Here is a 16,523-nt window from a genome sequence, read left to right on the forward strand (position 1 = left end):
TTCTCTATGGTATTCGGTTTCACTTCTTGATTTTATTTTGTGCTGCTGTGCTTGGATGATCATACAGAGGCAGGATTCGCCAGAACACACAGCACCCCCCACCCCATTTACTGACAGGAGGGAGCCAAGGATGAGTATGAGACCAGCAGAGAGAGAAAGAGAGAGAGAGAGAGAGAGAGAGAGAGGAGAGAGAGAGAGAGAGAGAGAGGAGAGAGAGAGGAGAGAGAGAGAGAGGAGAGAGCGAGAGAAAGAAAGAAGTGGATGATGCTCAAGTTTCAGCATTTACCCACTTGGAAAGTTTGAGAAAAAAAGCAATAGTAAAAACTCAAGCGGCGTTGCAGGCTAAATGGGTTTCTCTCTTTCTCCGTTTCACCAGTGAATCTCTGAGGACTCTGTGACAGCACACCGCTGAATATCTGAGTCACTCCGTCTATCACCGTTGAAATGTATCCTATATTTTCAAATGGCTCGGGCACTTGAGCTGCATGGTTTAGATGGAGAAATGTCAGGTTTCACAGAGGAGAGGAGCACAGATGATGAAAGGATAAAAGAGAAGCAGAAAAGAGTGAAGGGGAACAAGTGTTTGTATGTACTAATAGGATGTGAGTGGCAAGTTTCACCACCCCACTGAAACTATTACCCACTCTGATGCTCACCTGTTGTCCCAGTCTGTGTATCATTGCACCCACCCCATTAAGGAACCGCCTTGGGTCCTGGTTGAAAACCACCAGGCAGGCAGGTCCTTCCCCACCTCTTGACATGAGACATTGTTTATCATAGACAGGTGAAAAGTGGCTGTCCCTTTCGACTTCTCCAGTCGTTGGGCTCAAACTACACTACTGAACATGACCAAGCATGAACAGCAATCTACATATTGAGCCAAGTTTCTATGCAGACTGTCTTTTCATCTCACAGCTAAGTCCTTCAGTTGCACATCACTGAGGTTGAGATGCAACTTAAAACTGAAGTAAATGCAGTAAATAAAATTTGGCACTGCATCACTGCTCTGTGGTCGTGACAGACAGAATGGGTTCTTGTCCAGGGTGGATGCTGCCTCACACCCTATGACACCCCCCCATGACCCTTGATTGTATTAAAGTGTAGGTTTTTTTTTTTGAGTATTTAAGACTAAAATTAAACAACAGTTTGAAATTTATCCTTTCCTGGTGTGCAGTTAGTGAAGAGATAAATATTCAGATTTTGAACTGCACGCCACTAAAAACCAGAAATGTCCGGGTGATTCTCGACATTGGAGAAGAAGGAGGAAGTGGCATCAGTGCTGGAACCATTATCTTAACAGCCCCATTCATTTATGGATTAATTTATGGATTTTTACAGGCTACTGACAGCCCCATTTCCATCGAGTGGTTCAGGTTGGAGCTGCACAGAGTTTTTGGTGTCAGAACGGTTAACTCTTGCCAGCTGAATCCTTTTGATTGGCAGGTGGAACACTTATATTGACGAGCGCACGCATGGTGTCTGCGGCATCTCCACTCAACTAGGAGGAAATTCTGAGTATTTTCACATGATTGTATTTTATTTTATTATTTTGTGGATCATGGGATAATTTTGTCATGTGCAGACTCAGACATTATGAGCAGATGAGGACTGGGAGTCTTTCAACTTGCGACGCAAAGTGCCTCACGGTGGAACAAGAAGAGCATTCCTCCACAGCAGAGACTCGAGCCATCAGCCCCAATATACCAATTACAGCTGGCGCTTGTGATAAATAGACTTTTCTTCAGCCAGGACATAAGGAATTAAATTATTTTCAGATGTCATTTTGTAAAGGTGGATAAGTTTTCATCAGACTGAAGATGATCTCACTGAAACAGACAGGTAAGACTATATTATCTATTCCTTGTGTGAATGGTTTAATATTTAATAATAGCATGTTTATCATGCTACTAACTGGATTCAAGAAGGAAACAAGATTTATTTTAAAAATAGCTGATATTTTCAGTGCCTCATGTCATTTTTCAGATTTGAAATGTGTGTACCTGTTTCTAAGAAAAAATAAATAAATAAATAAAAAATTCACACTTCCCCATAACTTTTTTCTGATGACAAGGATAGTAAAACAAACTTTTTAAAAATTTCTTATCAGTCAATTATGACCACAGAACTGGAAAAAAACAAACAAACAAAAAGTTTATCATCTCCTGCATACTGAAATTGCCTGCATTATTCATTTATTTATTTTATAATCATCATTCTCTATTCTGAACTCTGCTAATATCGTCACTGTTGTCAGACTGAAGGTTTTCGTCCAAGGTTTAGTCTCCCTCAATGTGGTCTAAATAAGGCTCAAAACCATAAAGCTGTGTTCTCCACAGCTTCTTCAGAATCACCTTCAGACTGGACTTAAAAAAAGCTCCACCTTGGAAAAAAAACATCCAAAAACAGTTTGACCTCCGCTGTTTTTACAACTGATTTGGGCTTGAATCAGCAGGTCCCATTCTGGTTATGACGTAGCAACAATATGGCCACGGCTGAGGGCTGAAATAGAGCGCAGGCTTCAGACAGCTGTTGTTTATCCTTCACCTGCACACTTATCAACAACTTTTATTGTTCAGGATTTTTTTTTTTTTTTTAAATATCAACATTTCATCATTTTTAGTGATTATTTGTGCACATTTTTTGGTGTTACCTACACTTTAAGTGGGTACAGCAAATGAATGAATGAATGAATGAATTAATGAATCAGATTCCACTCTGACAATGCATAGCTTCTGAGTCTCTGTGCTGACATGCTTTTAGAGCTGTGTCTTGGAGCAACATTAGCATGGTTCTGTAGCAAACTGTGATTGACAGCTACAAGTTTTAATGTAAATAAAATTATATATAAAATGTAAAGGCCCCTTCACACGAATGAACATAAATGAGGCTGAATCAGGCCAAATGGGGGAAAATGCCCCAAGCATCCGCACTAAATGCTGTACAAATGTTTTTAAATCGAAGTGCATGTATAAGGGCAAAACAATGAGAGACTATAGAACATTTATAAGAACAATGAATGTACCGTTGAAATGTAAGACAATCATGTTAGTGGTAATGATGTTTAATTGATGCTTGATGACTTGAAGCTGGGACGGCGTCTGTGTTGGAATTGAGGAAACAAATGGACTTCCTTTTGTCTGTTAATATTTAATTCTTGTTATAAGGAGAAGAGATGATAAGAATTATCGTCCTCCTGTTCCTTTTTGTTCATGAACCATGCCCATGGAAGCAAACAAGGAATTAATTAAATGACATGAATGAAATAAAATAAAATAAAATAAAAACATCCCTTCCTCCCTTACCCATGCAGTGACCGGAGGTCAGGCAAGCGAAGTTTACAGCTGCTGCGGGCCACCTGCCTGGAGCAGCTCTGACCCTCACGAATGTGAGGCATCCAGGCACTTACACAATGAACACATCAGCCAGCCACATGGAGGTGAAAGCAGCCGGCCACACAGAGGGTCTGCACGTCCAGCTGTGTCTGGCCGCTTGGTGTGTGGTGCGCCGAAAGACACCGCGTCATGTGGACTATAACTTACGTGGTGGATGTGACATTCGCCTCACCAGCTGGCTGATCACAGGATCAGAGGGATATCTTCACATGGAGCAGCATGGATGATGGTGTCTGCAGTATGTGCTGCGGTGCAGCTGGATACATCCAAAGGTGAGTTGTGTTTTTATTTTTTTCCAAGTCATGGGGGCCTCCAGACACATGTGCATCGCTGTGGCATGTAGAGGGGTGGATGTTCTATATGGCACCATATGTGTTTTCCAGTTTTGAGTTGCGATGACACCGCAATCAGGTGCGACATGATCTTATTGCCATGGTGGGCATGCGTGAGACATGATCATCTGACGGCCTCAGTTCCTTATAACAGAAATTACAATGAAATAAATAAATGATACGATGAATCCACTTGATGGATCACATGATGAATGCGTGCCACGGATAGTTTATGTGACATGTGCGCTTCCTGAACAGGATCCAGTGGGAGTGCATGTACAGCACAAGCTGGACATGATGGCAGGATTTGACGTGCCTGACCAAGGCAAATATCCCTTGAATGCAGTCTGGCCAGTCGTCACACTGCACTTCGACCGCCCTGCAAGCTTTCACCACCTCGACCGCACCTTGAGTGTGGTGTCAGGTGCACTACATACGAGCCAGCAGCGCAAATGGGCCCAGCTGTTGTAAGTGAACTGCGACTGCTGTTCGAGGTCTTTGGACTGCACGTCAACTTTGGCTGAGTGTGGATAGAATGGGCATTGGACCGTCATTCGCCCTCATTTGGCCTGTAGTGTGAAGGCTGGCTTGATCGGGATATGAAATGTTCGGCCATGTTGAATCCTGGGCGAACATTTCGTACGACCCCCCGACCGCAGTCTGAATAGTCCGACTTGCATACTGACTTGCAGTACAAATGTTGTGACTTCAGTGGAATGGCGGTATGACTGCATCTCGACCGCAGTTTGATTGGCTTTCCAATGCGAGTGCGACACGACTGTGGTGTGCACGTGCTGTGGTCGAATGGATGTGCCGACTGCTGTGAAACTGCTGTAAGAGGCGTGCAAGTGCAGTTCGAATTTGCATGACTGTCGTCCAAATCCTCCATCATGCGCCATTCTGCCTCATTCGTGCTTTGTGTGAATGGGCCTTAAAATATGGAAGGTTTAATGAAGCTCCTACCCACGCCTTTTGAAACGTTGTTCAGATCTTTTGGCATTGCAACAACATACAGTATATTAAATATCCCATGCTATTCTATGGTGTTAAATGTTTATATCAATACACATTAATAACACAAAAATGCATTTCAGACTGAATAAACATCTCCACAAAGGAGGAAGCATTTGTCTGCAGCAGTTTATTGGATTGTTCACAGAGTTGCTCAAAATTTAGTGAAACAGTTTTCATGAGAACTGATGTGTTCGGCTCTGTAAAAGCACAGATGTTATTACATTTTGGAGTGATTCAAATAAAGGACCAGAGGCAAACTAATTTGAACGAATCTTTGAGGTCTTTGTGGAGGTATGTGAACTCATGAATGCTCTTCTAGTTCCTTGTGGAGACAGCCAGTCACTGATTGTGATCAAAAGCCCAACTGTCATTTTCCATGTTGCATCATAATTACTTTTATTTCAATGAAGAGATGTGTCTGTGTGCTCAATTTAATTTGCTTATATATTTAAAAAACAAACAGAAACATGTTTGTGTGTGCACTTGTTGACTCACTGATGAAATTTGTTTGGCCGGTGTAGATGGTGTACTGCAGCTCGTAGGAGGTGACACTGAACTCATCCTCTGATGTCCAGTGGACAGTGATGGTGTCATGGGAGGCGGTGCATAGCTCGTCTCTTATGGATGGTGGGTTGGGAGCTACATGTTGAAGAAGCAAAAAAAGTGATCATCTTAATAAAAGCAAACATTTTAAAATGGACGGCTTTAATGTCACAAATAGCAAGTTGAAACAAGAAATTTTTCAAAAAGAAAAATAGAAGTGAAGATTACTGGAATATGTATGGTTAAATGAAAACATTTGTAGCCTCATGAGGTCACAAAGAAGACACGTCTTCAAAATAAGCATAATCACCATAGTGTGATTGTCCATGGTATTGTTTTTGCTGAGCACATACTGCACATAGAATTATTGCATAGACAGTGGTAAGCTTGCCTACCTATGCCTCAGACGTGGGCATTAATTATGATACTTAGCATCCCATTAAACTCATCAAATGGCATTTGTTGGGTTCAGAGCAGTATTTGAGCTCAAACTTCTAAAGTCCTTCATACTCCTGCTATGATGATCCAGATGCACTTGGTTATATGATTACAAAGTCAGATCAAGTCTGGAAGCATGAGTTAGTGCTGCACCCTGCCATTAACACCAGACTACAGAACTGGCTTTGGTAATGAGTGGCAACCACCCAGGCAGACAACCAGTCCATTGCCACCTGCTGAACAAAGACATGTATTTGTTGCAGCCAGGTGACATGCAGGCATCCTCTTGGCATTTTACAGTTGCTGGAGTCCTTCACACTGAGGCATGTACATGCAGGATCATGCCCAAAGAAGAGAACCACATGGCTAATATTTTGTATGTGACATTCCCTCATAATGTAAGTGATACACTTTATCTGTGTCTCCTTAAGGCATTGCCCATTTGGCACAAAGTCATTCCAGCAGTAGCCAAGGAGCCACAGAAGAGTACCAAAGACCAGTGACCTAAGGTAATGACTGAATGTCTTTAAAACAGATGGGCAATCACTGGTTACCTGTCCATGTACCATTAGGATGTTATTTAAAAGTAACAACATGGAGAAGACCAAAGGGACTAAGTTTTTTTTTTTTTATCACTGCACTTTCTATCAGCTGAGTAACACAATGGAACTCATTGTGAGTAAACTGTAAGAGTGTTGCTAAAGTTTTCCATCACTGTTCATGCGGAGGCAGAACCTTTAGCCAGTCTCAAAAACTGACAATGCAAATGTTCAGAAGAAAGTTACTAATTATTTCTATGCAAATTTTTATGCAGTCCATAATGAGGCCTCATTGTCTTTCAGTTATTTAAGTTGTTTGCAATTCCATGATTGCTGCCATTTATTTCTACACAGAGCTGATCCGTATCAGCACTAATCACTGCAGACAGAGAACATGGGTTAGGGATGGGTGTGTGCTCTTGATTTGTAAAACCCAAGACAAAAATATGTTTCCATTTCCAGTACCAAATCTGAAAAAGTGACCCTAAATGCATATTTAACTGGGCCAGAACCTTTTGGAAATCAGGAATATCAACAAATGCCTGACGAGTAGTTCTGTCAAAATGTAAACATCTTGTATAGTAGAGAAGCTTGAATCTACGACTGGACTGGGTTGCTTGACGCGAGGACGTTTCGCTACAAATCGCAGAAGCTTCCTCAGCTAAAATTCTTGCTCTGGTGGTCTGACTTCTGTCTTGACTCTTGTAGAGAAGAATAATCAAGAAGTCACAAAAGCTGGAGTTTTAAACCTAACCAGACCCCTCCTACCGAGAGGCAGACTGCTATAGGCTGGTGACTAAACAATAGCTCTAATTAGCACCTATTCTGCTCTAGTTAACACCCTCCTAATGACAGGGCAGCTGTCCCTCTCCTGATGGCTCCGTTGACGACTCTGCTGATGATGTGAATGACTCATTACCATGAACAAAAGACTGAAACTGCTTTGACCTGAGTACCCCATTGTAAACAGGGGATAAAGCGTGTCTCAGACCCCCTCCCCGGTTAAGGCTAGGTTTCAAATGTTTCACAAAGAATGCCTCCTTGACCCCTCTCTCAAACCATTTCTTCTCTCTGGCTAATATTTTAACTTAAGTTCCGTCTTTTGTTCATGGTAATGAGTCATTCACATCATCAGCAGAGTCGTCAAGGGAGCCATCAGGAGAGGGACAGCTGCCCTGTCATTAAGAGGGTGTTAACTAGAGCACAATAGGTGCTAATTAGAGCTATTTTTTAGTCACCAGCCTATAGCAGTCTGCCTCTCGGTAGGAGGGGTCTGGTTAGGTTTAAAACTCCAGCTTTTGTGACTTCTTGATTATTCTTCTCTACAAGAGTCAAGACAGAAGTCAGGCCACCAGAGCAAGAATTTTAGCTGAGGAAGCTTCTGCGATTTGAAGCGAAACGTCCTCGCGTCAAGCAACCCAGTCCAGTCGAAGATTCAAGCTTCTCTACTATGGAAACCACCTGGACAACTGAGAGCCTACACATAAACATCTTGTATTTTGTTTGTTCATTAAAAAACAAAACAAAAACTGCATCCACATTGTAAAAAACAGCTTTTAGTTTGCATCCAAGTACAAGGTTGTCCAGTGACCTTTATATTATACAAATAATGAATGTTTATGAGTGCAATGGTAAAAATATTTCATCAGGTGAAAGATTCTTTCCATTGTATAAATGAAAAAAAACAACTATTTGTTTTATATAACGCCTAACAATCCTGACAATGTAGTCCATACCTGATACCGTGCAATCACATCTTCGTGTACAGACTGCCGTCTGCTTTCCTCAGTCCAGCAAAAAAATCACGATAGCGCTTGCCCTTTAGGTAGAGACACCCTGGCGAATACTGCAAATGCCCCCAGACAGCTTACGGTGTACTCAATTTGTTTTTTTGTTACAAGAATAAGCATGTCAATAAAACACATCCCAGCATATTTGTTTGTAAGCTAGGCATTGTTGCCACTACTGTGAGCGTGCACGGTTGTGGCGCTGTGTGATGGTACAAAATGTATGCGACCAAATTTGCACGGTAAATAGAACAGAATGGCAAATGGGACCACCAATCAAATGACAAGGATCCATTTAGGCGTTATATAAAATTAAATGACGTGAGAATTTATTCAACCCAGACAACCCAATGTCATCAGGCTACCGCTCACAGTAATCCATTCCAGATCACTCTTGGAAAAGAGATTTTTAATGTCAATGATGTCTATCTGGTAAAATAAAGGATTTGATTTGACTGACTGATTGAATAACAGGAGCATTGCATGCACCTAATGTAAGAATAAATGCTGAAATTAAACAGATGCAGCTCTTACCTGTTAGGTAATCTAATCCTTCCAAAATCTTCTTCTCTCTGGAAAAGTCCAGAGCAAAGTTGTCAAATGCCTCATTTAGGTTGACATCAGGAATGAGAACCTGAGATGAGGCCGTTGCCATGGCCACCCTGCAGAATGGTCCAGAGATGAGAGTGAGGGATGTAAATATCAGAAAAAGGTTGCAGAGGTGAGAATGAGATGGAAATGTGAAGAGGGCAGATGAAGCAACGATATGATGAGAACAAAAAACAAAACATGAAAGGTGAGGAAGAAAAGGAAAATTGGGAAGCATAGGAGGTGAAGCAGGAGGTGATAATGATGGTGAGAGAAGGTAAAATGTTTTAAAAACAGAAACATATGGTTACTGTAATATGGTGTATACTGCAGGTGGGTCAGAAAATTGTCTCAAAAAATTTCTTTCAGGAAAAAAAGTGTCCCTTATTGTATTGATAATAATAATATGGCCCTGTGATAGACTGGGGCCCTGTCCAGGGTGTACCCCATCTCATGCCCTATGACTGCTGGGATAGGTTCCAGTGCCCCCATGACCCTTAATTGGAGTAAGTGGATGAAGAAAATTAATGGATGAATGGATAATAATAATAGTAATAATGGGTGGCACAGTGGTTTAAGGTTGACACTGTTGTCTCACAACAAGAAGGTTGTAGGCTTGCGTCCCAACTGGTCCTTTCTGTGGGGTTTGCATGTTCTCCCCATAGTCGCATGGGTTCCCTCTGGTTTGCTCCAGCTTCATCCCACTTCTAAAGACATGCAGGTTAGGTGAACTGGAAACTTTAAGTTGGCGTAGGTGTGCGCGTGAGTATAACCCAGTTTGTCTGTCTATATGTGGCACCTGCGAAAAACTGGTGTCTGGTCCAGGATGTACCCTGCCTTTCAACCAAAGACTGATGGGATGGGCTCCAGCGTCCCCATGACACTTGACTGGAATAAGCAGGTATAGAAAATGAATGAATGAATGAATAATAATAACAATAATGATAATAATAAAATAGAGAAACTGGTGTCTTGCATGCCTTTGAACAACAAATATTGAGCATAAATTTCGAGACTAGCCTGACAGAAAAGAGGCATATGTGGACACAACACACAAGAATGGTGTTCAAATGTTTTTTTTAACCATTTGAACAGACTATTAGATTAAGTAGGATCCTGAGTTATTCCTCCAAAAAAAGACTTTGATGTCCTATTATCAGAAAATGATGGAAAACCACACATTTTTTTCTTGCACAAATATCTGATGTGTATTAGACTGCATGTGGGAATAAAAATGATAAATCTATAGAATTCAGGTACAACTACAGATCCGATGCAAAACAAATTTAACGGTTTATTCAGTTTAGACCAGTCTTTCTCAAAGATGGTGGTCCGTGAATGACCCTTAGTGGTCCATGCGTATACAATAAAACTTGCCTAAACCGCCATCGTATAAACCTGATATTTGTACTCACCAGACAAAAGCAAAAGTCCCAATGCTGTTGTATGGTTTTCCATATATGAGCGAAGCGTCGCGCAGCGGCGCAAAGCTCACTCATGGTACAGGGCATCCTAAACAGGAAGTGCCAAAATTCAAGTCCACAGTAAAACAGGAAATGTTCAAATGTCAAACACTTCCTGGATTGACAGACGAGATCCCATGGAATCTCGTGGGAACTCAGTCACAGTGAAACAGGAAATGTTGAACACTTCCTGGCATGGATGGAGCTAGAGCGGAGGCCGGGGTTTCACTGGACTCCTCTGAAATCTGATTGGACACAGATGACTGACATGTCACGGCACCACACATCTGGTTGAAAGACCTACATTTTCAAATCAGTGAGTCACATTAACTGCTAGGTTCCTCCTGTCCAGTAGTTTGTGCTGTGTACCACAAAAAGTTCTAATCCACCTTAGAAGAAAAAGAAAAATGTTTACTTCAGATTTGCACTGAACATGTCGTTTGAACTATGGACTTCTAATCACACCAAACTTATATTGGTAAGTAAACAACCGTATTTTATGCCAGAAATGAGGTCCAGGTTGTTAAAAGCAGCATTTCTCCTTTAATCACATTGCCATGTCTGTCTGTTTGCTGTTTAAGAGTGCAAACATTTTTAAACTAACAGAAAACAGCTGGTTCGTGTTGGCTTATTCGTGCAGCAGATAACTGAAAACAATCTTTCAAATGGTGATATAAGCATCAAATTCAGCACAAATACAGCTGGAGCAAAGTTAATGGAACAACTTTAACTTTTGACCCCTGTTACAAACTGAAACTGACCTTTGTCACCATTCTTATCATTTATCATTCTTATCACTTACCATGTTTCCATCTTCTGACTTGTCAAAAGCAAACTGGCAATAAAACTGATTATTATTTGCAGGTTTTATCAGGTTTTAGAGATTTGCTTTCAGTTTGAGTTTGAGGAAGATAATTTTAGAAATTTTTATTCTTTATTTTTTGTTTTTCTTGTATTTAAAATGGCATAAACAAGTTAAAACGTGTGAAATTCCAAATGTTCCAATACTTTTGGAGGGCACAGTATCCTAACCTTATGATGAGTGCAAAATGAGTGTGGCATTATTACTGTTTAAGAATGTTTAATTTTCACTGTTGCTGCACTTTGTGTCAAATCATAGTCATATCGTATATCATATTGATATGAAAATTCAGTAAGGCATATCTTCTATTATACATTCCAAGTCTAAGGTGGAACTCTACTACTGTTTAGAGCCACTTAGGTGCCTGGTCTTGAGAACCAGGGATGGTAGGTTGAAAAGCTTTTTTATTCCACGGGAACTCTCCCTACCCACCTAAGCAGCTCCAGAATATGGTCAGCATGTATATAAGTGACATTTACATGACAATTTATATGAGAATATTCAGATACGATAATTTGGCCATATTGTACAGCCCTACTGTCTAGCTGAAAACTTTGAATAATAATTTACATCTACATTAAAAAAAATGCTTAAAGTGGAAGGGGGTCAAAAGGGCTGTAACTGGGGGGTCAGCTGAAATGCAAAAAAGAAAAATGCTTAAAAAGGTGAGGAGTATGGGGGGCAGAGCCCCCCAGAAGCTGAAAGGTTTTAGTCATGCTCATGGTGCCACGAACCATTCTACTGAAAAAAGTCTGAAGGACCTAAAGGACATGGTTAGATGGCGAGGAGCTTTTCCAGGCATGTGAGGGGCAAATAAAGAAAAATGCTTAAAAAGGTGGGGGGTCTGGGGAGTGCGGAGCCCCCCCAGAAGCTGAAAGGTTTTTGCTATGCTACTGCTCTGCTGAAGCATTTACTCACAATAAAGTCTGAAGGACCTAAATGACATGGTGAGATGCTGACGAGCTTCGCTCATTCATGTCCGCGACATATGCATATTAAACAGCATATATACCAGATTTGTATAACAGATTTTTGCTCACAATGGAAAAAACATCATGACCAGTCGCAATGCATTTTCATTAAACACCCCTCACGTATACCGGACACAGCAGTCTGGAGGTGTGCAGTAACAGAGGTACAAAATGAAGTTCATTGACACTCGCCAATGTGAGGAAAGTGAGTACTGTATGCCAGGGCGTTTATCTTTTTCAAACTGTGCTCAGACCTGGTGCCTAAACGAGGCAGGCAATTATTAATAAAATGCTGCTTGCTGCCTGCACTGTAATATGGTGTTAAGTTTCACACATATTCCTGGGTATGGCAAAGTAAAGACAACAACTGCTCTGAGTCTTCTGTGTGGCTGCGATCCCGCGCACCTGCTGAATGACAGAGACCGCAAGGGTTATGATTTGTCACTTTTCCGGTTTCACTCTTTCCTCTCTCATCATATTTTAAAAGTTTTTGCAGTGTGCACGGTGATTACATTTCAATCATAAATTAAATATGTTTGGCAGAAAAGTCCACAAATATCACCAACTTTGCAACAGAGTCGGAAAAAGACGCTCAAATGACCCGCAATTCATACAGGGAAATTAGATGCACCGTACCACTGGTTTGAAGGTTGATGATTGCATAGCAAAGTGAAGCTCGTTGAGGAACAAACTGATCCAGAAAACTCCGCTGTTCCTGTGGTAAATTGCATAAAGGTGCTCACCACTTTAAAAGGGTCATGCACATGTTGATGTCATTGCATGGCCACGGAGTTAAAGAGTATAAATCAGGCTTTAAGATTTTAAGGTACCACTCCACAACAGACTGAGAAAAAAGAGTGACTCAATCAAATGTAATCTTTTTAATGCACATAATGCCCGGCACTTATTTAAGGCAGGTGTTTATTTTTTCTGAGAAGTGTTGACCCGGTCGTTAAATGATGCAGGCCCATCCTATTCGGGGTAAGGCATTTAATCAAGGAAATATGTAAGCTTAATTGGTGCTGGGGATTCCCCACAGATCGTTCGGCACCTCCTGACTGTAACTAATCTGTTACAGACACATAATGGTTTGTCCATTTTATACATGTGGTGGATTTTGTTAATTTTATACATGTAGCGGATTATAACAGGCAAATTCCCTGTTCCACCTGAATAAATTCTATGTGAGTTTTACTGTATTGATAAAATATGACATTTTAAATTTAGTATTATATTCTAATTTAAAAGTGTTTCTCTACCATTAAAAATGACTCCAAAGTCTAAAAGGTAGTAATCTACGGCTGCAATTTTCTGTTGTATTGTTAAGCAGACCTACAATAACTATTACTACTACTACTATACCTTATATATACTATACTATACCACTGGTCCTTGGTCTGAAAAAGATTGAGAAACACTGCTCGAGACTCACATTTTCTCGTTCTACTTGACTTCAGTAGTTTTTGTAGGTCTTCATTTGCCTACAGGTTACTGTACGTAGATACATCACTCACCTTTCAGCTACGTTTCTGGCGGTCTGCAGGAAGCGGGCATGGTCATTTTCCTTCAGGCTCTGTTCTGCTTGTGTGATGAGGGCGCTGGAGCGCTCCAGACACTGACGGCAGTTTGCAATTTGCTGGGCCAACTTACGGAGTTTCATCACCTGTTAGAAAGACATATTATTCAGTAATGATGCTTTGGTGTAGCGTGACTCACTGTTGGCAAAAAGAAACAAATGTGGTTTTCCAGTGTAATTTAATTAATCACAGGTGTGTTTTTGGCATAACATGACATATGTTGTGTGGGCCGCCCGAAGAGGAGGTACTGCTGGCCAACGCCAGAGGGCGCCCTGCCTGAAGGCGGGCTTCGGGCACCAGAGGGCGCAGTTGCCGCCAGGAGCATCGGGAACCTGAGTTGACAGCTGTCACTCATCCACTCATCATGCCTCACCCATAAAAGCCTGGAGAAGACACCACACCCATGCCGAGAAATCGTCAACCCATACAGGTAGACTCTCAGCCGTCTTTGTACTCTTCTCAGCTAAGCTTTTGTTGTAACGTTCCTTGCATCTGAGCTGGTAGCTGGTAATCAGTGACTTTTGAGTTTGCAGCTTATCCACTTGTAGCCGAGTCGGAGGGAGTTGGCGTTCCCACTCTGCACTCCAGCACTTGACAAGTGTATATTGGGGTCTGCACGGTAACTCACAGGACTTGTGAAAGCAGGAGGTGGAGGTGTTTTTCTCCTCCCGAAAAGGATTCATTTGCTGACTGTTTACTGGGTGTGTTCACTCACACCCACTATTAACTGTTTCTGTTTCCTGCCAGCAGTACCTGATCTGACAGCTGGAGACGGTGGCCACCTGGGGACTCAGGACTTGGCGGCTCCGGGGTGTTCTAGATCCGTTGGCTGTGGAAATCATGTGGGTTCCGACTCCTCTCTGGACGGGCGTCTCCTATCCTCGAGCCGGCCCACATGACACCAACTTGTGATTGACTGTAGTATAAATTGTATCTGTATCCGTTGTGCACTTTTCACAACATTAAATTGTTATTTTTTGCATTTCCATTGACCGTTCATTTACGCCCCCTGTTGTGGGTACGTGTCATCACACTTTTCATAACAAAATACACCATTCAGAATGTTATGCATCTTTCTCTTTCAGAGCTCAAGTGTACCAGGAAATAGGTGATTGCTATTAAGAAAGTCAGTGTCCCATACTTCTAGTGTCTGCTTTGCTCTTGGGATTCTGTGATTACCTTTGTATAATATTTCTGACCTACTTCCCCTGCTCTCATGTTTCTCCATCATGTTAAATATTCCTCTTGCTCTCTCTTAGAGAATCCTCTTCCGTGTTAATTTAATCTGCTCTATGTGCACTTTCTTGGGGTGTCACAGAAGACAAAATTCAATTAAAATCAGACACAGTTTTAAAGGCATGGATGGGAACCTCATTGGATCTGTTAAAACAAACAAACACACACACAAAAATAAAATGCCAAAAACAACCCCCCCAAAAAACAAATACTTTCCATTTAAAAAAAAACAACTTAATAAGCAATGAAAATGCAACTCATACCCATGGTTCTGAATGAAAAAAGAAAATAAGGTGTTCAGTGTTTTATACAATGTTTTAAAATAAAATACTCAATTGTTGTATTAACCATCTGGGGTCGGCACCGTTGTATACGGTGCAAGTTTTATTAAATGATACGCCATTTTTGAATGACAGTCGATAGAAACTTACTTTTTTTTTGCTGAATAAAGTATGACTTCCAGTTCAGCCATCCACTATGTTTGTAGTCCTAATAGAAGCCGTGTGATGATGTGTGCAATGTGAGTATCCAATCAGAATTGGTTCACCGTCAGATGGTTTTCCAATATCCAATTGTAGGGCAGAGCAGTCTCACATGGTAGCCCAAAGATGGTTAGGTGCAGCAATGTGTTACTCTTTGGCATGTGAATGCTGTTTGAATAGCCCTCTGACTGCTGGATCCATGTGTAAAAGCGCAGCGTTGCGCATATGAATGCAAGTAATCCGTGTAAGAGGGCCTCATACAACCTCACGTGGTCGACCAAAGAGTGTCAATGGAACAAATGATTCACTACTTGGCCAGTGAATATTGTTGAATAGGCTTCTCTCGCTCTCACTCATAAAGTGCCATTTACGCATATGAATGGGGGGGTGTTAACAGGGCCTCAAACTGTGAAGATAGGTTGTTTACAGTGCAAGAACACATTCCAAGAGGGAGTTAACTCCATGGAAGTAAAAAGTTTCTGTTGTAAGCCTTTGTGTAATAGCAGACATAAATTGCTTTGAGATGTGGCTTAAAGACAAACAAAATGCATAGACCATTTTGTATATACTGTTCAAAATGTGCATTTGTGTTTATTGTTAGAACCTTTATTTTGTACATTCTTTTGTACAAGATCCCAAACTACCTTTATAAAGTGTCAATATAGTTGTTTATTATAGTTTGCTGTGTGTTTTGAATAAATGTGTGTGAAAATTATCTCCACTTTATTTCTTTATTTTTGATTGTAAACCTTTATTACACTTATAAAACACCACTACAGCATATACGTATATTCTGAGAGTACAGGTTGTCCTGAAAAAAAAGAGACATACCACTTGATTGTGGGATGCAGGGTGAGCTTTTAAGAGCAATAATAAAACATTTATGCCAAGCAAGTGAACTGTCCAAAAAATGCCCTCGGATCCCAGAGGGTTAAATTTCAATTTGAACATTTGTGATTGGAAAAATAGCCTGTCAAAATCATAAGTAAAAAAAAAAAAAAAAAAAAAAAAGAAATAGAATAAAGCTGATCTGAGTTTATAACTTTGCATTTGTTTTCAAAAAGATGAGGATGTATACATTGTCTGAAGAGAGGGTATAATAATAACTTTATTATTGCCCTTCCAGGATAAATACATATTATTCCTACCCTCAGATCGGAATTTTCTCTCTCTCTCTCTCTCTCTCTCTCTCTCTCTCTCTCTCTCCCTCACTCGCTCGCCTGATCTCATCAGTGGAGCTGTAACTGGGAGCTGTGGCAGCTCAACAACGCCAATTAATCATCCTGGCAGTATCAGTCA

The 16,523-nt window shown here is 41.0% G+C and overlaps 1 protein-coding gene across 1 annotated transcript in view; it reads right to left on the reverse strand.

Annotated features, from left to right (window-relative positions):
• The window catches only part of mid2 (midline 2), a 267,813-nt gene that overhangs the window by 98,161 nt on the left and 153,129 nt on the right, over window positions 1–16,523 (reverse strand). The window contains exons 4-6 of the mRNA XM_034181881.1: window positions 13,444–13,592; window positions 8,580–8,707; window positions 5,234–5,377 (exon numbers count right to left, since the gene is read on the reverse strand). Coding sequence (XP_034037772.1) covers window positions 5,234–5,377; window positions 8,580–8,707; window positions 13,444–13,592 — 421 coding nt within the window. The remainder of the gene's footprint in view (window positions 1–5,233; window positions 5,378–8,579; window positions 8,708–13,443; window positions 13,593–16,523) is intronic.

Source organism: Thalassophryne amazonica, chromosome 11 (genome assembly GCF_902500255.1).
Source record: "Thalassophryne amazonica chromosome 11, fThaAma1.1, whole genome shotgun sequence".
Lineage (NCBI taxonomy): Eukaryota > Metazoa > Chordata > Actinopteri > Batrachoidiformes > Batrachoididae > Thalassophryne > Thalassophryne amazonica.